The sequence below is a fragment of the Bufo bufo genome, chromosome 2, assembly GCF_905171765.1.
Source record: "Bufo bufo chromosome 2, aBufBuf1.1, whole genome shotgun sequence".
Taxonomy (NCBI): Eukaryota; Metazoa; Chordata; class Amphibia; order Anura; family Bufonidae; genus Bufo; species Bufo bufo.
Window position 1 is genome coordinate 578,585,038 of NC_053390.1, and position 25,504 is coordinate 578,610,541.

Genomic DNA, 25,504 nt, shown 5'->3' on the forward strand with positions numbered 1-25,504 from the left:
AATTCATACCATAATTTGTGGCATAAAAATGAGACATCGCCCCTCTGTTCTTCTGTTATTTTCCCAGGAAATGTATGAATAAATTATGACTTGATGTTATAATGCTCTTTGTCAGACATTCCCTGATCAGTCCTGGCAGCATCAGACTTTGTAGAGATGCACCCTATTGACAAGAGGAAGAGTTACGCCCAGGTGTTCATTTATTCATCCATTTCTGTGCAGAATAATGATGGTACAAAGCAGAGTTTTAAGAAAAGATGCTCCACAATTATTTTTTATTTTATTGTGAATGCAAGTATTAAATAAGACAGATGTATCCAAACAGTGGAGATGAGTGAATGAATTCACAAAATTCATCCACCAAGCGAATCCAAACCTTTTGCGATTCATTTCAGATGAAACAAGTAAAAACAATGCCAGCCCCATTTTACTGTGAATATTGGTGGGGAAAACCATGAGGGCGAAAGAAGACGGAGGATCACATGATACTAGGAGGAAGTGGGGGAAGGGCTTGCTCTGATTGGCTCAGAGGCTGACAGACAGCCCTGTTCAGCCAATCAGAGGCAAGATTCAGGAAGGTCCTTTGCTGAGAATGTCATAGAATGCTATTCTGTGTTCAGCTTCTGACCTGGAAGGGTGTCTTGTGGGAGTGTCTGACACAAAGCAATTGCAGACATGAGCCGGTAATCTTGCTGTACTAAGGACACTGTAGGGAGAGGATAGACATATAGAATTGGGTCGATTTTAGCGAATTTGATCAGTGAAAGCTATAGAGAAAGCTTTGAGGAAGTAAGGGACTGGTCACCCAGTTGTATGTTTAATAGAACTGCCGCTGGTAGGTAGTATGCATTACAAAAAACCATGCAAATAAAAGAAACATATTTAAAAAAAAAAAAAAAAAAAAACTCTCAAGTTTCTGCACTTCCTAATCTTATTGCCAATACCCTCATTGCATATTTTATTTCAGTGCATTATACCTATGCTTGTAAACACATTAGATAACGTTGTCATGCTCTAGTGTGGGACGGAAACCCCCACACTGAACATAGGAGGGGAAGAGAAAAGGAAATAAGGCCTGAAAACTAGGGAAGGAAGATGGACACCTCCTAGTGAAAACCCTAATCAAAGCCTTGGCTGACTACTAGAACAGACCCCAGAGGTAGGTGAGTTCATACACAGTTCTATCTAACCCTAAAGGACCCTGGTACTAATGACAGGAATGAGACATCCTGTTCCACCAAAAGGAAGGATGACCCGGGGTCTCCCTAAGGCCTTATACAAAACAACAAAGAAATACAACACACAGAAAAGCCAAAATACAAAGGGAAAGGTAACACTTAACTTCCAAAAAGCTATGGCAGCAACAGGAACTCAGCCGAGATCCAAACACCAGCTATCTACAGGTCCAACGGAAGCTATAAACCGCACAGCATTGTGGGAGAGACAACTATAAATAGGGAAAATTAAATGACCACAATAGCAACAACTGGAGGTTAAGGGTGTGGCCAGTACCAGAAACAATACATACGCCTATTGATCCACATAGCAAAAGCATTTTTATAGCAATAACACCATTATTATACCCATGTTATTAAACGCATTGTATATTATTGCAAGATAAAGTTCAGTTATAGCAAAAGCATTTTATGGCAATGATGGCATTATTATACCATACATTGTGTATTATTGCAAGATAACGTTCAGTTATAGCAAAGAAAATTTACAGCAATAGCACTATTTTTGTACTCATTTTATTAAACTATTTGCTTATTGCTGCAAGATAATGGATAGTTAAAGCAAAAGCAATCCTGCAATAAAACCATTTTTATACCCATGCTATTGAACATAGTGTTGAACGAATCAAGCTTTGGATCCAAGATCCGCAGCTCGATTCGCTCAACAGTAATTGAACACATAGTTCAAAGATATTTTACCGCAAACATTGCATTGTTATACCTGTGTTAGTTAACACACCACTGCCATGACTGTGCAGTTCAAACACATATATTGTAAAATTCACATTATTACCAAAGGAAATTGTCAATGCCAGTGTACAGTGTGTTATAGAATGAGAGGGACATTTAATTACGTCTCGAACTTCAACCCGTAGAGGACCTAGCAATTTTCCGGTTTAGCATTTTCGTTTTACCTTCCCGAAAGCATAATTGTTTTGGCTTTTACAGTCACATAGCCCTATGAGGGCTTGTTTTTTTGTAGGACAAGATGTACTTTCTAATGGTATTTCTAATGGTATTATTTAATGTGGCATATTATGTAGTGGGGAGCCGGAAACAAATGGGGTGGAATTAGAAAAAAAATGCAATTCCACCACAGTTTTAGTGGAGGAGGTTAAGTGCCAAAAAATGGTAAGTGACCATTTTGAATTTGTTTTTGCTACACTGTTCAGGATCCGCATGGGATAAATATTTTTACATTTAACATTTTAAATGGCAGCAGCATTGTCCCAACTTAAATGTCTTAACTTTGTTTGGGACGTGCAGGACAAAAGCAATGAGGCTTAGAGATGGAGGGCAAGGGCCTTCCGGTAGATGGTAGTATGGGCGTTTTCAAATGCGACAATGCCTTGGATGTTTTTTTTTTTATTGTCTTTTATTTTAATTTTGGGGAAAGAGGGGTGATATGACGTTTTATATTTTCTCATTTTTTATATTTTTAAAACCTTATTTCTTTTTTTCTCACCCTAGATTACTATGGCAAGCAGTCATTACATTGACAATTGTTTTCTGTGATGGATATTTATCCATCACAGACCACAGGATTCATTATATTCCAATACAGTGCTGCCATATACGGGCCTTTATTGGAATATACCAGTGATAAGCATTACAGCCTCAATCAGGCTCCGGGCTATCGCATTAATGTAATAACTTCCCTGATCTCAGCCAGGGGAGGCTGTTACAGGTATGGAAGCATGCGGCTCCTGCATCTTCAAAGTTTGGATGCCATGGTTGCATCTGAGGGGTTAAATACTTGCGATAAGCCTCATGGCCAATCACAGGCACTAGCCCCTGGCATCTGCTCTTTGAAACAGAAGAAACCCTGTAGCACAGGCCAGAGGCTAGTGTCTGCGATCGGCCGTGAACCCCTCAGATGCGACCATGGCATCCAAACTCTGAAGATGCAGGAGCCGCATGCTTCTATACCTGTAACAGCCTCCCTGGCTGAGATCAGGGATGTTATTACATTAATGTGATAGACTGGAGCCTGATTGAGGCTGTAATGCCTCAGGAAGGTGAATTTTCTTTTTTTACTTGGCCAAGCCCCTATGTAAACCACCATTACAAAAAGAAACCAGGAATTACAACACAAAAATGCCTAATGATGTGGTCAGGGACATATGTTACCCTCCCCAACAGCAACACATGCCAAGATAAATCTCAAAATACCTATGAGCAGCCTTTGATTCCAGTGTGGATTGGCAAATTAAGTCCTCAACTTCACCATATAAATACAAAATTGCAGCACAAAATCTCTCAAATACAGTGCCAAATACCCCCATGAAGTACAAAATACCCAGTATTATTGTCCCCTGACAGCCACTCCTCCACTGGCAGCAGCATTTTCGTCACTTAAATGTCTCACCTCTGTTTGGGATTTGCAGGACAAGAGTAATGAGGCTAGAGTTGGAGGGAGAGAGAATGGAGTGGGTAAAAGGAAGTATAACATCACAGGTCACATGTTGCTGATGGTCACACTACATTTTATTGATGTAGTGTGTACAGATACAGTGCCTTGAAAAACTATTCATACCCCTTGACCTTTTCCAAATTTTTTTGTTACATGCACAGACTTAAATGTATTTTTTGGGGATTTTATGTTATATACCAACACAAAATATCAAATATGTGGGAAGTGAAAAGAAAATGATACTTGGTTTTCCAAATTTTTGATAAATGAAAATCTGGAAAGTGTGGCATGCATGTGTGTTTAGCCCCCTGTACTCTGATACCCCTAAAAAAAAAAAAAAACTGTGCTACCAACTTCCTTCAGAAGTCACCTAATCAGTAAATAGAGTCTACCTTGTGTGTATTTTTTTTCTTGTTATAACTACAGCTTTTCTGCCTCAGATTTTTGTAAGAGAAGATTAGTGATCAAACAGCATCATTAAAACAATGGAACACAGCAGACAGGTCAGGGATAAAGCTTTGGAGAAGTGTAAAGCAGGGTTAGGTTATAAAAAAAAAACATGCTAAGATTTGGCAGGGCCAGGCGCTGACATGCAGGATGGAAGGGGTGGGCTGTAGCAGTGAAGTGGGCAGGATTTCCGGCTGTATTCAGTGACTCGACTCAGCCTTGGACATGCCCCAGTGATTCCACTAAGACCATAATCATGTTGTTTTTCCACACTAATACAATGATTAAGGACTTCAGGAAAACCATCTTAGGAAACAAAGCAGCATGACCAGTGTGAACGTGCAATTACCTCAATAGGGCTATTCTGATATATATTCCTGAGTTATGTGTCTGTTGGATTTGTCTCTTAAATGCTAGGACATGCCTAGGTTTTGCAATCATGTCTTTCTTGTTTGTTTTGCCATGTCTTGCATTGATCCGTTTGGAGTCTGTCCTAGTCATAGTCCAAGTCTTTATGGAGCTTCCGTCTTTCTGTGTTTCCAAGTGCATGAATCTGCTATGTTTGAACAATGCCCAATTTACTGTAATTAGTCTTGCCAAGTCTGCTATGTCTGAACAGTGACCACGTTTCTGAAGTCTGTTCCTGAAGTGTGTGTATCCATGTGCAAAAAGTCTGTATATTTGAGTTCCCAAAGTCTTGTAATCCCTGTTTGTCTAGTATTCACTTGTATTCTGCCTGTTTCTGTATTTGTGCCATGCCTGTGTCCCTTGTGCCTTGCACTAGTGTTCCAATCCTGACTACAGTAGGTCTGCTGCCAGGTACACTGTGAGTCTGGGACCATCCAAGGAGGTAGCGATCTGGTTGTTAACCCGCACCAAAGTCCACATCCTTGTACAGAGGTTAAAGGGTAAAAACATTAGAGTTTGTCCCAATGTCAAACTGGTTACTTGGCACAGTGTTTTCACAACCATTGTCCAAAAATGTGGAAAATGAAAGACCCAGGCCTCGTTATCCGAGAGTCAGAATGTGAGTAGTAGCAGCACCGGCCATCATGATGTAGATGTCACTTGAGTCTAACACTGTGTCTTGGAGCCAGGGGTCACAGCATTTCTTCTGCTCCTCCTTGCGTCACTATAGATGCCTATCAGTTAAAATCCTCTCTGTCTTGACTGCCCTCTCATAGCAGGTAACTTCTTTTTTCCTAAGAAGAGGCAACCAAACCCCATGTACTATGGAAGATAATCAAGATAGTCTCCCTGTTGGACTGCCATGAGTAGGAGGTTCAGGAAGAGGCAGGGGACAACATTCATTGCTGTCTTGGCGGTAGTGATAGTAGTGGCACTTGTAGCTGTGATACTAGCTGTAGGGGTAGTGGCACTACAGTGACACTCTGGGAAAATAAAGAGGAGGGAAATAGGAGGAGGGCCAAGGAGCTCAAAATGACATATAACTGATAAAGGTGATGTCGAAGGTGATGATGATGATGATGATGATTGTGTGTTGGACAGGCCCTCTAAACTGGATTGGGGTAATGAGGATGAGAGAACATCAGAGAAGGGTGGTGGCAGCAATAAAAAGCAAAGACAACATACAGCCAAAACTTTCAAAACACTGCCAGGGCCATATCTGCTTCTACTATGATCACCTCAATCTCTGTGCAGCGTGTGCTTGATTCTCCTGTCTGGCAGCTTTTCTCCATAGTTCCAGAATACAAAAGCATTGCCATGTGCAATATCTGCAGGATTAAAATAGGCCATGTGTATTCAAACACAAACTTAGGCACAACTTCTCTCATGAGAACATGATGCAGCATCAACAGTTGCTGTGTAAAAATAGAAGTGGCAGCAAACTATCACAAGACTGTCCTACTTCTCCTGGTCTCCTTTGCAGCAGCCAGGACACATCCACATGCAGTATAGTGTCGAAAACATCATCATCAGTTACTGCTTCTCCTGTTCAGACTACTACTCCTACTCTACACTGTCTTCAGCCATTGATTACAGAATGTGTGGCCAGGAAAAAACTCTATACACCTAGCAATCCGCTGGTGCAAACACCAAACTTCCACCTCGCCAAGTTGATGGAGGTTGCTGTTATACCACTTAGTGGATTCTGCTACCTAGCCTTGCTGGAAGATACCTAGCCATGATTATTTTTCAAAAAAAGCCATCCTGCCTTGTACTTTCATGTGGCTGATAATTTGGGCAAGGTGCACTCCACGATAGACATCTGTTAGTGCCAGGGTCAGTACATGTCTTTCATGGCCCCCTTGTTTAATGTTTTGCATGGCAGCTTTCAGGCAGCACCACAGCAGTAAGCCCAAGTCTTATTGACACCTCCGTGTTTGTGTCGGTCTGGTTTCCACTCCAGACTCTTATCTGCTTCTTCCACATACTACTCCATAAAGATTCTGCTGCCCATAACAGCAGCAATGATGAGTGTTGCTCCCACTCCCCCTCCTCTAACATGCCATGAAAAGGGTCTAACAAAGCCTTATTTTTAGTGTTGAGCGAACAGTTCGAGCATAGTTCGGGTCCGTACCGAATTTTGGGGTGTTCGTGACACGGACCCGAACCCGAACTTTTTCGTAAAAGTTCGGGTTCGTCGTTCGGCATGTATTTTGGCGCATTTTGAAAGGCTGCAAAGCAGCCAATCAACATGCATCATACTACTTGCCCTAAGATGCCATCGCAGCCATGCCTACTATTGGCAAGGCTGTGATTGGCCAAGTGCAGCATGTGACTCAGCATCTTTATAAGCTTGTGCGCACGTCGGGACGTGCTCACTCCCGATGTGAATAGAACAGGGATAGACGCAGCTGATGCTAGGGCGAGAATAGGCAGGGATAATTGAATAACTGGAAGCAAATTTCTCTCCTCCACCTGTGATTCATCTGAACAACTGCAGCTGAGCTGCTTTTTTGATAGGGATTGGCTATTTTTAGAGTGGCCAGAGTGATTTTTCCATCCACATGTACCTGGGCTGACCGCCGGCCGCCATTTTGCGACTTGTAGTGCTGCAGCAGAAGCTGCCACAGTGTGCATTCCAAAGCTCCAAACAAGTCAGACATCTACACCTGGGATTCAGACCAATAGCGATTTAGCAGCACAGTCCAAGGCTATTTTTTTTAAAGGTTGTGCAGACCATTTTGTGGCACATGTTACTGGGCTGATAGGCGGCGGCCATCTTGGGACTAGTGCTGCAGCACAATCTCTCCCAACGTCCATTAATCACTTGTAATAGTGGTCTGTGCCATAGAAATCCTACATCAGGGACTTGGGTGTGCTTGTGTCACCCCTACTAATACCAGTCCACCTGTAATCAATACAGTGAAAAGCCATAAAGTATTCCAGTGAGGGAATTTTTTTTTTATTTAAAAAAGGCCAAGTTAGTTTATCTGGCGTTCAATATACTAGATACAGTTAGGCCTGCGTTTCATACATCTGGAATTAGCAAACTAATGTGCTGGGGTTGGGAAAACATATATGTACCCATACTAGAATCTGTCAAAGAAAGCGGTACTCACATATAACAGTCATTCCATCTGTAATCCATACAGTCAAAAGACTGAAAGTATTCCAGTGAGGGAATTTTTTTTATTTAAAAAAGGCCAAGTTAGTTTATCTGGCGTTCAATATACTAGATACAGTTAGGCCTGCGTTTCATACATCTGGAATTAGCAAACTAATGTGCTGGGGTTGGGAAAACATATATGTACCCATACTAGAATCTGTCAAAGAAAGCGGTACTCACATATAACAGTCATTCCATCTGTAATCCATACAGTCAAAAGACTGAAAGTATTCCAGTGAGGGAATTTTTTTTATTTAAAAAAGGCCAAGTTAGTTTATCTGGCGTTCAATATACTAGATACAGTTAGGCCTGCGTTTCATACATCTGGAATTAGCAAACTAATGTGCTGGGGTTGGGAAAACATATATGTACCCATACTAGAATCTGTCAAAGAAAGCGGTACTCACATATAACAGTCATTCCATCTGTAATCCATACAGTCAAAAGACTGAAAGTATTCCAGTGAGGGAATTTTTTTTATTTAAAAAAGGCCAAGTTAGTTTATCTGGCGTTCAATATACTAGATACAGTTAGGCCTGCGTTTCATACATCTGGAATTAGCAAACTAATGTGCTGGGGTTGGGAAAACATATATGTACCCATACTAGAATCTGTCAAAGAAAGCGGTACTCACATATAACAGTCATTCCATCTGTAATCCATACAGTCAAAAGACTGAAAGTATTCCAGTGAGGGAATTTTTTTTTTATTTAAAAAAGGCCAAGTTAGTTTATCTGGCGTTCAATATACTAGATACAGTTAGGCCTGCGTTTCATACATCTGGAATTAGCAAACTAATGTGCTGGGGTTGGGAAAACATATATGTGCTGTGGTGCCTCTCTCCTCTTCCTGGGTGCGGGGGTCAAAGTAACTCAATGGTGGCTTCTCCTGTGGTGGCTGATATGATGCCAGAATATGTGCTGTGGGGCCTCTCTCCTCTTCCTGGGTGCAGGGGTCAAAGTAACTCAATGGTGGCTTCTCCTGTGGTGGTTAGTATGATGCCAGAATATGTGCTGTGGGGCCTCTCTCCTCTTCCTGGGTGCAGGGGTCAAAGTAACTCAATGGTGGCTTCTCCTGTGGTGGCTGATATGATGCCAGAATATGTGCTGTGGTGCCTCTCTCCTCTTCCTGGGTGCGGGGGTCAAAGTAACTCAATGGTGGCTTCTCCTGTGGTGGCTGATATGATGCCAGAATATGTGCTGTGGGGCCTCTCTCCTCTTCCTGGGTGCAGGGGTCAAAGTAACTCAATGGTGGCTTCTCCTGTGCTGATTGATATAAAGCTGATGGTTGTGCCATCTGACATGGTTGCCAGGGTCTGATTCAATGGGGGCCTACTCCTGTGGTGGGTGATCTAAATGCCTGATTCTCTGCTGTGAAACCTCTCTCCTCCGTCTGGGTGTAGGGGTCAAAGTCTTTCAAAGTCGCCTTCTCCTGTGCTGATTGAAATGAAGCTGATGGTTGTGCCATCTGACATGGTTGCCGGGGTTCTCTCCTCTGTTTGGGTGAAGGGGTCAAAGTAACTAAGTGGTGGCTTCTCCTGTGGTGGCTGATATGATGCCAGAATATGTGCTGTGGGGCCTCTCTCCTCTTCCTGGGTGCAGGGGTCAAAGTAACTCAATGGTGGCTTCTCCTGTGGTGGCTGATATGATGCCAGAATATGTGCTGTGGTGCCTCTCTCCTCTTCCTGGGTGCGGGGGTCAAAGTAACTCAATGGTGGCTTCTCCTGTGGTGGCTGATATGATGCCAGAATATGTGCTGTGGTGCCTCTCTCCTCTTCCTGGGTGCGGGGGTCAAAGTAACTCAATGGTGGCTTCTCCTGTGGTGGCTGATATGATGCCAGATTCTCTGCTGTGAAACCTCTCTCCTCCATCTGGGTGTAGGGGTCAAAGTCTTTCAAAGTCGCCTTCTCCTGTGCTGATTGATATAAAGCTGATGGTTGTGCCATCTGACATGGTTGCCAGGGTCTGATTCAATGGGGGCCTACTCCTGTGGTGGGTGATCTAAATGCCTGATTCTCTGCTTTGAAACCTCTCTCCTCCGTCTGGGTGTAGGGGTCAAAGTCTTTCAAAGTCGCCTTCTCCTGTGCTGATTCATATGAAGCTGATGGTTGTGCCATCTGACATGGTTGCCGGGGTCCCATTAAATTGGGGCCTACTCCTGTGGTGGGTGATCTAAATGCCTGATTCTCTGCTTTGAAACCTCTCTCCTCCGTCCGGGTGTAGGGGTCAAAGTCTGTCAAAGTCGCCTTCTCCTGTGCTGATTGATATAAAGCTTATGCTTGTGCCATCTGACATGGTTGCCGGGGTCTGATTCAATGGTGGCCTACTCCTGTGGTGGGTGATCTAAATGCCTGATTCTCTGCTGTGTAACCTCTCTCCTCCGTCTGGGTGTAGGGGTCAAAGTAACTAAATGGTGGCCTACTCCTGTGGTGGGTGATATGATGCCTGGTTCTCTGCTGTGGGACCTCTCTCCTTTGTCTGGGTGCTGTGGTCAAAATAATAGTAAGTGACCTTCTCCATTGGTGGGTGACTTGAAGCCTGATTCTGTGCTATGGGACCTCACTCCAATTAATATTGTTTAATTTTTATTTATTTTATGTTAACTTATCATTTCCCTATCTACATTTGTTTGCAGGGGATTTAACTACATTTTGCTGCCTTTTGCAGCCCTCTAGCCCTTTCCGGGTGTGTTTTACAGCCTTTTTAGTGCCCAAAAGTTCGGGTCCCCATTGACTTCTATGGGGTTCGGGTTCGGGATGAAGTTCGGGTCGAGTTCGGATCCCGAACCCGAACATTTTTCGAAAGTTCGGCCGAACTCATCGAACCCGAACATCCAGGTGTTCGCTCAACTCTACTTATTTTGTAATATCTTTCACGTTTAGTTTTTCTTTTTCAACCTTGGATAAACACCTATATCTTTATAAATCCAATAGAACTGGTGTTACATGTGATGGGAAATGTTCCTCTTCAGGCAGCAGAAAATCTAGATTCACCCCTCTGTATTGTAGTGATTTCACAGTGGCTAATGCCTTCATTTATAGGCTGTTAGATTTTAGTGATGTCATGATGCACTGTCTTTGTGTTAATATTCTGGTCATAAAGTCACAGAATGGTTTCTCTTTATTTCAAGGTAGTGTATTTAATTGTAATATTGTCACAATTGTAATTCTTAGGCTTAGGCAGTTTTTTTTTTTTATTGCGTTGTTTCATTGTGTCATTGTGTACTACCTTTTGTGTCACCCCCATTTCCTCATAGATTGTAAGCTCTTGAGAGCAGGGGCCTCACTCCTAGTGTTTCAGTTTGTATATTAGCCAGTTACGTTGTCATGTCTTTTGTTTTGTACATGAACTTTCAATTTGTAAAGTGCCGCGGAATACGGTGGTGCTATATAAATATTAGTATTATTATTATGTTGCAAGGCTTGTTTCACACATTTTTTGCATATTGTTGAAAGATAAGGTTTTATTTTTTATCATATTTACAATTAAAACATAATGCAACAGCACGATGGCTCAGTAGTCAACACTGGTGCCTTGCAGTGCAGGGGGCCTGGGTTTGGATCTTATCAAGAGCATTTGCATGACATTTGTACAGTATGTTCCTCCAGTGTTTGGGTGGGTTTACACGCATACCCCAAAGACATACTGAAAGGGAATTTAGATTATGAGTTCCAAAGGAGACAGTAAGTGATGCTAATGTCTATAGAGTGCTGCAGAATATGTCAGAGCTAAATGAGTAAAAAAAAAACAGGACACAAAAATCATGCAGGTGCCTTTTTCACATATCAGTGAATTCCATTAGTATTTGTAAGCCAAGATGCGGGTCACAAACACAGAACAGGTGCAAATCTTTCCATTGTACCATATCTCTGTGTAGTCTAAGGTTTCAAGTCTGCAAACAACAGATACCTTCTGTGTGCATTCTGTAATAGTCATGGCTATTCTTCTCTGCAATAAGACATGTTCTGCAATTTGCGGAATGGCCTCACGGCTCCGCAAGACCCCATGAGAATGAATGAGTCGGAGTGATATCCACAAAAAATGCAGATAGCACACATCTAAAATATATGGTTGTGTACATGAAGCCTAAGGATTTACTGTCCTTTTAAAGCACTGGATCTGGGCAGATCTTGTTTCTGCATAATAGACATAAATGACAACAGGATATGTAGTCAGAATAAAAATGTTTTAAATGTGCCTTTTTCTAATCTGAACAAACAGTACATATCAACATGATGTGAACAGGGCCTTACATTAATCTGTGTATTTATTTACCATATTTTTCGCTTTATATGATGCACCTGATGATAAGACGCACCTAGGTTTTTCAGGAGGAAAATAAGAAAATATATACAGTGGGATGCGAAAGTTTGGGCAACCTTGTTAATAGTCATGATTTTCCTGTATAAATCGTTGGTTGTTACAATAAAAAATGTCAGTTAAATATATCATATAGGAGACACACACAGTGATATTTGAGAAGTGAAATGAAGTTTATTGGATTTACAGAAAGTGTGCTATAATTGTTTAAACAAAATTAGGCAGGTGCATACATTTGGGCACCACAAAAAAGAAATGAAATCAATATTTAGTAGATCCTCCTTTTGCAGAAATTACAGCCTCTAAACGCTTCCTGTAGGTTCTAATGAGAGTCTGGATTCTGGTTGAAGGTATTTTGGACCATTCCTCTTTACAAAACATCTTTAGTTCATTCAGGTTTGATGGCTTCCGAGCATGGACAGCTCTCTTTAAGTCACACCACAGATTTTCAATTATATTCAGGTCTGGGGACTGAGATGGCCATTCCAGAACGTTGTACTTGTTCCTCTGCATAAATGCCTTAGTGGATTTTGAGCAGTGTTTAGGGTCGTTGTCTTGTTGAAAGATCCAGCCCCGGCGCAGCTTCAGCTTTGTCACTGATTCCTGGACATTGGTCTCCAGAATCTGCTGATACTGAGTGGAATCCATGCGTCCCTCAAATTTGACAAGATTCCCAGTCCCTGCACTGGCCCCACAGCCCCACAGCATCTAACCACGCAGCTTTAGAAAACTCCACTGCACCTAGCTCACCAAGATGAATATTTAGAGTGGAATGTGTGTAGCTTTGTTGGAAAGGGCTTATGACCTTTGGATACTCCAAATTTGTGTCAAAATATATAGTATAAAGTTAGTGCACCAAATTTATCATCCAGCATGAGCCACTACATATACTATATGTGGTGTATCTTTAGGCTGCCTAAGTTTACGCTGTCTAAAGGATTAGAAAATTTTCCCCATTGAGTTGTGCATAGCCACTTCTTCATTGAATCTCCTCCTATATGCAGGACCCCATCTATCAAATATTTAATGCATATCCTTCATGCTCTGTATTTATATGGAAGTTTTTTTTGTTTTTTTATGAACTACCATATAAATAACAATTTAAACAGAGATCAATTATGTATTTATTTAACTCTTTATGCATTTGTATTCTAGGTGGCAGCTCAGAAGAAATACCCACTTTACTGCACTGTGCCGCAAAGCTTGGACTCAAAGAGGTGGCACTTTTGCTAATGCAAAGCCCAGCAGCAGATTCCATTTGCAGAATCACTAACAAATATGGGGATGATCCAGCTAAAATGGCTGAAAAGTATGGACATCAAGATATCCAGGATATCATTAATCAACTATTTGTAAGTGCTGACCATTTTATTTGTATGCTTTGTATTGCAGTTTAATGAAATAGACATACCAGAATTTTGTTAACTGCTTTGCTGTAGTATAGTTCTATACTACTGTACATTGTATTTTATTTGTAGTTTGTTAAGGGTACTGCTGACATGCTATAATTAGACATCAGGTCCATTTATAGTACTTTTAGGGAAAGATTTATCAAACTGGTGTTAAGGAAAACTGGCTTAGTTGCCAATGGCAACCAATCAGATTCCACCTTTCATTTTCCAATGATTTTCCAAAGGATCTCTGAATAATGAAAAGTGGAATCCGATTGGCTGCTATGGGGAACTAAGCCAGTTTTCCTTTATACCAAGTTTGGATAAATCTATCCTATTAAGTTTTGACATATGAATGTCTACCATCTATAGGCTATAAGTAAGAGCTTCTGTTTGATGGTTTTGGAGATGTTGGGTGCAGCAGGGTTTACAATTAAAACAAAATGGGATGGCCTGTTCATGCAAAAGGTCCAGGTGTATCTGCTTCCCTAAATTCTATACGATCAGCATATGTGGTTAGCCCTGGTATGAATCCGAACTAGTACAACATCTGCATGGAGTTTGTATGTTCTTCTCATGTCTGGGTGGACTTCATCCAATACTCCAAAAATATTTTTTTTAAAAAGGGCAAAATATGCTTCCTATGAAGTTAGGGTGTTGGGTTTGAGCACCTATATGGAAGCCACTGCTTTTGAGTGACTGTGAGAAAAGTGCTTACAAATGTCTGTCATTGTAACTAGTGTTTGGTGAATAGAAGTTCACGAAGTGGAGTTCGATCCAAATTTCAGGAAAAATGTGGTTGGCCGCGAAGCCATATTTTGTCATGCTTCGTGCCAACGAATCCATTTTCCCTGAAATGGTGGTAAAAATTAAAAAAATCATACTTACCTCATCCATTTGAGGGTGAAGAGGTCACCGCGGCCATTTTGCTTGAAGATCCCACACAAAATCTTGTGTGCGGTAACATATGACGTCACCAAGCCGGCCAACTTGATGATGTCATCACTTGCTGCATGTGATTTCGCGCTGGGTCTTCAAGAAAGATGGCCGCTGCGGCTTCTTCAACATGAGGTAAGTATGATTTCAATTTTTTTAAATAATAGATCATACCAGTGTATTACTGTACTGCGGCGGCAGCAGGAAGCGCACGGCATCATAGCAACCAATGACCCCGTGCACTCCTGCACTCAGAAGAAATCCAGGCCGGTATCACACGGACCGTGTTTCACGGACATGTGCATGAGGCTTTAGGAGGTTAATATGGATCGCAGGTGCCGCTATCAGCAACGAATGCGGCATCTGAGGGGTTCAATGACGGGTGGACAGCGCAATATCCGCTCCCTGTCACCCGCTACTTACAAAGAAATGCACTTCACTACCAAGTAATTCATCACAAAGCTGATTTTTTAGTAAAATTCAGTGAATCAGCCGAATCGAATTTTAGAGAACTTGGCTCATCTCTAATTGTAACATACAGAGGCTTCCCGCCAGCCTCTTGTCACTACCCCAGTCTCTGACTATCTACATGTGTCAGTCACTTGCCTATCTGACTTGTTACACACCTGCATCTTCAGTGCTCGGTGGAACTGAAGACTCTCCTTAGCAACGCGCAGTTTGAGCTTTGCTAAGAAGAATTTTTACTCCATACAAAAATGTTTAGCATCCCTGTCCTTACACAATAAATGGAAACAACAGGTAGACTTTAATTCAGTAACAATGGGGCAGATTTACTAATCCTAAAGATGAACCTGCACCAGATTTATCACAGTGACTCAGGCGCTGACACTTTTATCCAGCTCTGTAAAATCTATAGGTTGGCTTATTTTGAGACAGAATTTTATGGCAGAATTGTGATGCATATTAGGCCATGGTCCTTTCTTGTGACGCCACACCCCCTTCTAGTAAACCATGCTTTTTTGTCGAGTAAGGCCTCATGCACAGTCGAGTAAGGCCTCATGCACATGACTATGTATTTTGCGGTCCGCAAAAAACGGATCCGCAAAAAATATGGATGACATCCGTGTGCATTCCGTATTTTGCGGAACGGAACAGCTGGCCCCTAATAGAACAGTACTATCCTTGTCCGTAATGCGGACAATAATAGCACATGTTCTATTTTTTTGCGGAACGGAAATACAGACATATGGAAATGGAATGCACACAAAGTAAGGGCTCGTTCACATGACCGTTGTCGTATTGCGTCCCGCATACGGCGGGTCCGCAATACACGGGGCACCAACGTAGTGCATTCCGCATCACGGATGTGGACCCATTCACTTAAATGGGTCCGCAAATCCAGTGATGCGGTATGGAACGGAAGCACCGAACGGAACCCCATGGAAGAACTACGGAGTGCTTCCTAGGGTTCTGTTCCATGCCTCTGCACCGCAAAGGACAAATCCGCAAAAAGATAGAACTTGCTCTATCTTTTTGCGGTGCGGAGGCACAGAACGGAACCCCAGGAAGCGCTCTGTAGTGCTTCTGTGGAGTTCCGTTCTGTGCTTCCGTTCCGCACCGCATCTCTGGATTTACCCCTCCTTGCCCGTGCATTGCGGACAGCAATTTGCGGTCCACAGCACAGGCAAGAAGGTGCAATGGTCATGTGAACGAACCCTAACTTCCGTTTTTTTTCCGGACTTCTTGAAATGAATGGTTCCGTATACGGTCCGCAAAAAAAACCCGGAACGGACACGGAAAGAAAATACGTTCGTGTGCATGAGGCCTAAGGTGCAGAGAATTTCTCAAGAACTATGGTTGTACTATTTAGAACCCAATTGCACCAACTTTTGGCGTCGTTTACAAGTGTCAATGTGCATGGACATTATCAAATGTCGACTAATAACTAGTGTTGATCAAATCAAAGTCCACAAAATACATCTGCATTTTAGGCAAAATGTGATTTGCTTCAATGGTGAATTTCCTCGTGCTTGGTGGTAGTGAATCGATTTTCCCTGAATGGCGGTAAAAAACAAAAAACTCCTGCTTACCTCACCCATTTGATCACGACGGGCTGGCCCCCACCATCTTGATTGAAGATTTTGCATGAAATCCCATATACAGCGACGTCATACGTTATCATTTGCCAGCCGACTTGATGACATCCGCACAGGCCACGGGAGATTTTGCGTCAGATCTTCAATAAAGATGGTGGCGACCAGCTCTTCGTGATCAAATGGATGAGGGTAAGTATGATTATATTTTTTTTTTTAAGTTTTACACTGTTATAACTACTAATAACTATATAACTGTACATTCTTGTTCTTAAGTGGCCACACTACTTTACTTGCCGTACATACTGTTTCGGTACATAGTAGTCACTAGTCAGTATCTTTTATAAATGGTAATATCTATTGAGAAACCAGGTTCAGTTGCACAGCTTCTGGTGGCAATATGACCTTTTAATGAATATTTGAAGAGACTGTTGAACATCAGTGACTGAAAACACAACTCAATATTATTTTTGATTGAATCCTGACTCACATTGTCAGCATAATAACCTTGGAATTGATATGTCGGACTCGTGACCTGTTTATTGGAGACCACCATAGAGTGGAGAAATCCTATTCCTATCATTCCTGAGGAGCATATTTGCAGTTAAACTCCCTCGCTGGTCTTGATTTTGGTTAGATTAGGTTTAGTTGGTTGTGGACCTCTGGTTGTACTGCTTTTGTTTATTGTGAAATGTATAAAATACAGGGATTCCAATTCATTTTCATAAAATAATAGCTCATACAGATAAGTATCATTCTATATCAGATTTGTTCCACTTCAGGATACTATCAGAACTGAAATGAACAGGGACAAGGATCTCTCAGTATGTTTAAGCATTTCTTGCTGAGGGTGGTTTAATGCAATGGCCTACTGCTGGACAATTTATGTGCATTGATGCCTAATTTGTTAGATATTGACAGTTATGTATTCAATTCATGTTTTTAATTATTCAAAGGTCATAAACTGCATATTCAAACAGCCTTTAACAAATGATTGAGCACCCAGCCTCGAAAGCATTTTATCAACCTTTATGTAATAGGAAGCTCCTAATGCTATATTGTATGTCACCGGCTTCCTTACTAAGTGCATACGTAATGTGCTAACACCATCTTAAACAGACATAGTGCCAAAATTTTACATACTATATATGAAAATATAAAACACATTTATTTGGAAATAGCCTTCTGAGAGTTATTTCTATGGATTCATCCCCAAATTGTAATAATCTGCAGGTGTTTCACTATTTATTAAATCACCCTAGGCTGTATTAAACTGTGATGTTCTATGCAGAGGAATGTATATAGTGTACATAATCAGGTGGGAAAGTGGTGGACAGCAGGTATGTGCCGCTGAGGCTTCATGTCTCAGTGATGTAAGTCAAGGGAGAATATAGGACCAGTGATCAGGGGTAGAGATGTCGCGAACATAAAATGTCGCGAAAATGCGATTTTCAGCAAATGTTCGCGAACGGGCGAACCGCTATAGACTTAAATAGACAGGCGAATTTTAAAACCCACAGGGACTCTTTCTGGCCACAATAGTGATGGAAAAGTTGTTTCAAGGGGACTAACACCTGGACTGTGGCATGCCGGAGGGGGATCCATGGCAAAACTCCCATGGAAAATTACATAGTTGACGCAGAGTGTGGTAAGTTAAATTCGCAATGCGATTAATATAACCTGTATTAATCGCATTGCGATTACAACTTAGATCTGAGTTCCTAATGGTTGTATAGCTAGAATATAACGAAGATTGAGAATATAGTGCTATATTTGTCAATTCTAGCAATACAGCCAATAGGAACTCAGATCTAAGTTGTAATCGCAATGCGATTAATACAGGTTATATTAATCGCATTGCGATTACAACTTAGATCTGAGTTCCTAATGGTTGTATTGCTAGAATTGACGAATATAACGAATATAGCACTATATTCTCAATCTTCGTTATATTCTAGCAATACAACCATTAGGAACTCAGATCTAAGTTGTAATCGCAATACGATTAATATAACCTGTATTAATCGCATTGCGATTAAGACTTAGATCCAGTGGCGTTGCGAGGGGGGTGCGGTGGGTACGGGCCGCACCGGGTGACACCAGTCTTATGGGGTGTCACCCGGTGCGGCCCGCCGGCACAGGAGTTCTCACTCACAAGTTCAACTTCTAAACTTTGCAAGCAAGCAAGCATGTCGCGCCGTCACATGGTAAAGGGGGACGGGGGTGTGACTCACTGCAGCCTGGTGAGTGGTGGGGCACCGCGGCAGCTGCCCTGCAGGAGTCTCTGGTGCCGGGAGGAGGAGGTAGGTAGAGCGGCTCTGACTTTATAGACCAAATTATTTTAATAATACCCCAATAATAATAAGTTAATAACCTAACCCCATTCATAAATTACTGGTGGATTATTATAGAGATGGCCCCAGGCCAGGAGACATAAGGGGTTGGGTTGAACTGTGGGCTGGGGCCACCTGGCCACATTTACTAATCTTTGCTCAGGGGGGCCCTCATAAATATAGACCCACATGGTGTGGACTGGTCATTTTTACTAAGGAATATAGTTTAAACGTTTATGTGCAAAAGAGAAAATAAAAAGTCAGCTCCAATCAGATATCTGCACATAGACCAAGACTCTGGGTCTATGCAGATATCTGATTGGAGCTGACTTAGTGACTTCTTTTTTTTTCTCTCTTTATCTCTTTATTATGGCTTCGGGGGGGAAGGGGGGTGGGCAGGGGTGACACCACTTTCTACCGCACCGGGTGACACCAGCCAAAGCAACGTCAACCATTAGGAACCCAGCTCTAAGTTGAATTCGCAATGCGATTAATATAACCTGTATTAATCGCATTGCGATTACAACTTAGTCAAATTTGTGACACTGCAGCTTCCGAATGAATCTAAAATGGATGCTGTCCAGGAGGTGGGAGGGTCTGGGAGGGAGGGTATGATGCTGATTGGCTGGAATGTGTCTGCTGACTGTGAGGTACAGGGTCAAAGTTTACACAATGATGACGAATAGGGAGCGGACCGAACATCGCATATGTTCGCCCGCCGCGGTGAACACGAACAAGCGGTGTTCGCCGGGACATCTCTAATCAGGGGTGGACTGACCATTCGTGCACTCGGGCATGGACTGAGGGCCCACGGCCACTAGGGGGCGCCGTCAGGCCCCGATGGCCACTGCCTCCGCTGGCTCCGTGTGAAGCGCTGATTAGTACCGGAGGACCAGGAAGCTGTGAAGGATCGGTACTCACCGCTTCCTGGTACTCAGCTGTCAGCTGTGCAGGGCTGCGCACAGCATGAGTCGCTCTGTGAAACATACTGTGCGCACCAGCAGACAGCAGGAGGAAGAAGATTGTGGTGCCAGTGAGGAGCGGCGGAGTCCAGGAGCAGGAGAGGTAAGTGTTTTATTTATTTTTGATGGGGGCATAATGGCTAGGCTTTTGGGGCTCAGGGCATAATGGGTGGCCTGAGAGGCATAATGGGGGCTGAGTGGCGCATAATGGGAGCTGAGAGGCATAATGGGGTTTGCTGAAAGGCATAATGGGGGACCTGAGAGGCATAATGGGGGCTGATGAAAAGAATAAGGGATGATAAAGGGGGCTGATGAGGCATAAGGGCTGATAATGGGGGCTGATGAGAGGCATAAGGGCTGATTATGGGGCTAATGAAAGGCATGGGGGCTGATATGGGGATGATGAGAGGCATTTACATTGGGGTCTGATTGGGGGTCTGATTTGAGGTCTTATTGGGGTCTTATTAACATTGTGGGTCTGATTGGGGCTGTCAGCTGAGGTCTGATTAACATTGGGGGTCTGATTGGTGGTCTGACCTGAGGTGTAATGAAAAATATTTTATTTCTTATTGTCCCCCTCTAAAACCTAGGTGCGTCTTATAGGTCTCCTTCCTGAACTACAGAGCGATGCCCACTTCCAGCCCTGAGCCCAGCTGCCCACTGATCCTGAGCCTGCTGGAGTCTTAAGAACTGTAAGTATTTACAGTAATTCACTGTAAGCTACATTATATATATTACTTGTTTTATGTGAGTAAGGGTGCTGGGTGGTTGGAGAAGGGGGTGGGTGATGGAGAAGGGGGTGGGAGGGGTACAGTACTATCTACACATTGTAAAAAAAAAAAAAAGTATTCTGCAAAATACTATATATTTGTGTCAGAAGTTGTTTTTTTAACTTTTTGTATAATGATACAGCCATTTAATTTGATACTTTTGTGCTGATACTTTTTTTTTCTCTATATTAAGTGACACTATAGTCACTAGAACCACAACAGCTAAGCGTAGTAGTTCTGGTGTCTATAGCATGTCTCTGCAAGCTTTTTAATGTAAACATTGCCTTTTCAGAAAAAAAGGCAGTATTTACATTACTGCCAAGGAACACCTCTAGTGACCACTCAGACGGCCATTAGAGGTACTTCCTAGTCCAGTGTTGCACAACGTGCAACACTGGCATTCACACTAAACACTCCTCATAGAAATGCAGGAGTCTGAGATACGCTTGTGTTGTGGTGGAGGGTGTGTTTTTATTTTTTTAATTAGTAAACATTTATTTTGAACATAGTGAAGAGAAATTCTGTACCAAGTGTAGGTGATGTGGGTGGCACAATATGTGGGTGGGGCTGGAGGGTGGGTGGGGACACAGGGGCCCCATAATCTCCTGTTGCCCGGGGGCCCCATGAGTTGTCAGTCCGCCCCTGCCAGTGATACTTTACTATGTTTGTTTTTCACAGGATTTTTTTTTTGTCTGGGACATTAAGGCCTCTTTCACACGAGCATGTCCGGATGCGTTGCAGCAAACCGAAGCGAGTAGGTACCCAATTGCAGTCAGTTTTGACTGCGGTTGCGTTCCGTTGTTCAGTTTTTATCGCGCGGTTGCAATGCGTTTTGCACGCGCGTGATAAAAAACTGAATGTGGTACCCAGACCCGAACTTCTTCACAGAAGTTCAGGTTTGGGTTCAAGGTTGTGTAGATTGTATTATTTTCCCTTATAACATGGTTATAAGGGAAAATAATAGCATTCCGAATACAGAATGCATAGTAAAATAGGGCTGGAGGGGTTAAAAAATAAATAAATAATAATTTAACTCACCTTAATCCACTTGTTCGCGCAGCCGGCATCTCTTCTGTCTTGTTCTGTGAGGAATAGGACCTTTTGATGACGTCACTGCATTCATCACATGGTCCATCACCATGTGATGGAACATGTGATTTTATTTATTTTATTGCACTCTATGGTACAAAAGATGAGAAGATTTAATGTACAAATCCTCCTAAGGGGACTAATAATTTCAGATAATAATATTTAAAAAATGTAAAAAAAACTAATGAAAAACCACAAAAATATAAGAAATTCTAATCACTCCTTTCCCAATTTACATACTTTACGCATTTGAAAATGTTCTAACTATTAAAATATTTTTCCTGCACTATGCATGTTAAAATGCACGATTCACTATTTTTGGTCACCTTGTCCTGCACAGAAAATTTAATAAAAAGTGATCAAAACGTCATACGTACAGTAACTCAAAATGGTACAAATAAAAACTGCAGTTCGTCCCCAATAAACAAGGCCACCCACAAAGCTCTGTAGCAGCAAGTATAAAAAAATAAGTTATGGGTTTCAGAAAATTGCGATGCAAAGAAATGTATTTTTTTCAAAGGTTTTTATATTTTTGTTAAAGTAATAAACCATAGTAAAGGCTAAGCTAATTTGCTATCACCATAATCGCACCATAATTTTTACTGGCGGAATTTTTTTTTTTCAATTTCACAACACAATGAATTGTACAACATATGGTAAATTAAATGGCGCCATTAAAAATACAACTTGTAACACAAAAAATAAGCCATTATATGGCCATGTATAATTTTTAAATGTTGGGGCTTTTGGTAGGGAAAAAAATGCAAAAAAGAAACATTTGTCTGGTCCTTATGGGGTTAAGGACATTTCATTTCAGATTCTGATCATTCTGCAGTGACCACGCCCACTACACCCACTACACCTCCTGTGGCCATGTTACTACACCCATACATAAATCATGCTAGGTTATTGTTTGTCTCTTGGTGCATCAAATCACTAACAGTCCACAGGCACTTTTCTCACCATCCCCAGAGTGCAATAAACAGCTTGAATAAGCAAGCACGTCAAAACATCTCTGTATCTTATTTTATCATGTACATACAGTCTGCTGAGCCTGTAACATAGCCTGTTGTGTTTGATACTGCCTGCTGAGCTGTGTATCTAATCATATCTTGTATGATACTGTCTGGTGTGATGTGTATCTAAGCCCATCATGTCCAATACTGCTCACTGTGCCTCTGTATCCAGTTTTGTCATTCGCGATACAATTCCTATATAGTTGCTTCTACTGTTCCCTTATCAAAGATTCTCATGTGTGATACTGCCTGCTGAGCTGTATATCTTATCTTATATGATACTGTCTGTTGTGGTGTGTATCTAAGCTTGTCCTGTCAGGTACTGTTTGCTGTGCTGCTATATCTTAGTCTATCAGGTGTGATACAGTCTAATAATCCTTTATCAAATATTTTCATGTTGAATACTGTCTGCTGAAGTGTGTATCTAAGGTCTCATGTGGTCTAGCCATGTAGACTCCACCTCCTATTGTACTTAATGGACCAACCCCCAATCATGCAACAGTCCACACCATCACTGGTACAGAAGTTTTTTTTATTTTTTATATATGTGTGTAGGGAGGGAGGGTGGGGCACCTGAGAACCCACGCCTGTGAGTGAGGCTGTGGCTCATATATGAAGAGCCTCCGCCCCTCCCACAAATGCAGGCTGACTAATCAGCCTTACCAACTTGTGGTCATGGCTATGGCCAAGAGATATCCGAAGAACCCTAGGGAGAGAAACAACGGGGACAACCTAATACAGCTAGGCGTGTCTTAGCTAACCTGACTAAATGGCTTGTTGTGTGCCCTAAGCCATGATCGTGGGTAGGCCTATAAGTGGGCAAAAACCAAGCCAAGTAGGGTAGAAAAGGAACTCGAATAGCATGTGCAAACTAATCCCCAAGCCAACTGCAAGGCGTCAGGGATCTAGAGCGAAAATTCGGGGTGTATGAGGCAAGACCAGAAGGAGACCTACAATCCATCTTGTGGATGACAAGGCCAGAGACATTATGCTCAATATTGCGGATACTGCCCCAAAGCGGAATGGAGGACCGGGAATACGTTGTGAAATGGATCATGAAAACCAACTGAACCTTGTAAAGTTTTGGTTCTAGTGCAAGTAGCGGCAATGCCCTAGCCTCAGGAGATCGTGGGACCGAAACATAACTACCTAGACTAGGCAGGAATGAGGGCCAAAAAGAACTATGTAGAAAGGAAGAGAATCCTTGAATAGTTCCCCAGACAACAGCTATCTGCTAGCCGTGGTCCGCGCGTTGTTCTACTGTGTGCCCCTGAGAATTGTTTTAATGCTTGAGACGTGAAGACCGACCTATCTAAATCTTCTACCGTGAGGAAATGCTGGACCTTGTCCAAAACCCGATTCAACGTGGTTGTAGGGAGTCTGAGTTAGTGCGGCAAGAAGCTACGAATCCATAATATACAAGATTCTGTCTAAGCGCTTCCATGAATGAGGGAATGCAATTGCAATGAAGCTACCGGCGAAAATGAATTCCTGGCCGTGGTAAAAAGGCAAAGACTTTGCGCGGGGACCTGGTTGACAAGATATGATCGACTACGATCAGAGAGTGAAATGCTAGAGGGAATTACCCTACTTGTTCCTCCTCTGGCAGGACCTGAACGAAAGCATGAACAATTAAAGCAAGACGAAATATCTGCGTAAGACATAACAATGATGCTGTAGGGCGAACCGGACCAGTTTGCGGTCAAAACATAAAGTGAGCGATCAACATGGATTATTAGGAAATTAGGGAAGCAGGTATGTATGTGATACATACGGGCCAAATCAGCCCAGATGCACAGATGGACAACCAACCAGGCAATCAGCCCAGCAGGACTGAAAACAGTCATCGGGACCCCAAAGCCATGGGGCCGAAGCTGTCATCGGGCCGAGTTTTTAAAAAAAAAAAATTTAAATCAAGAAATTATAACTATAATAAGTGACCTGAATAAGGTGCAGGTGAAACTAAACCATGAGCCTGACCGATGTGGCAGGCGATGCCTAAGATAAACTACGTGGCCTGAATGACATGCAAGGCAAAATATTGTTAGGAACGAGACCTGACCGACGTGGAAGGTAACCCCCAACATGAATTCAACTGCATGACCTGAAAAGACGCAAATGAAACATGACAGAAAATGGAGATAATAACGGACATTAACTAAAATGAAACCTAAATAACATAAGCTGGCAAGCAGGTAAAGATGTGAGTCATTCAAAATCAAAAGCATAGCTGCACAGGTGGATAGACAACCATTGGTCGGACCCCTGGAGCCATGGGGCCGAAGCAACCACCAGGGGCCCATGTGGCCGGGCAGCCGCCAAGATGAAAACCTTAGAATTGAGGACTGCTGGGGAAAAGATTGGGGCTTAACCCGACGGGTTTAGTAATCAACCGGGACTCGATAACCTAGAAAGACAAAGACATGGGGTAAAGCTTCTTAATGAAATGAGGCTGAAATGAACCGCAAGTACTAATCTGTAAAATATAATTGAACAAAAGAAAACTTCTGAAAGGTGTGCCATGGAAAATAGTATCAGATGGCCGTATGACCTACCAATGTCGATGACTATTGTGAAATCCTATAAGCTAAGAGCCACTCCAATGAGTCCCTTATGGCGGGAGACCGGCGTGCGAGTCCCTTATGGCGGGAGACGGACGTGCGAGTCCCTTATGGCGGGAGACGGGCGTGCGAGTCCCTTATGGCGGGAGACGGGCGTGCGAGTCCCTTATGGCGGGAGACGGGCGTGCGAGTCCCTTATGGCGGGAGACGGGCGTGCGAGTCCCTTATGGCGGGAGACGGGCGTGCGAGTCCCTTATGGCGGGAGACGGGCGTGCGAGTCCCTTATGGCGGGAGACGGGCGTGCGAGTCCCTTATGGCGGGAGACGGGCGTGCGAGTCCCTTATGGCGGGAGACGGGCGTGCGAGTCCCTTATGGCGGGAGACGGGCGTGCGAGTGCAGCATAC

General features: G+C 42.7%; 1 protein-coding gene across 3 annotated transcripts in view; it reads left to right on the forward strand.

Moving 5' to 3' along the window:
- The window catches only part of BANK1 (B cell scaffold protein with ankyrin repeats 1), a 713,259-nt gene that overhangs the window by 302,699 nt on the left and 385,056 nt on the right, over positions 1-25,504 (forward strand). For all 3 annotated transcript variants that reach the window (XM_040418216.1, XM_040418217.1, XM_040418218.1), the window contains exon 7: positions 13,144-13,340. In XM_040418216.1, coding sequence (XP_040274150.1) covers positions 13,144-13,340 — 197 coding nt within the window. The remainder of the gene's footprint in view (positions 1-13,143; positions 13,341-25,504) is intronic.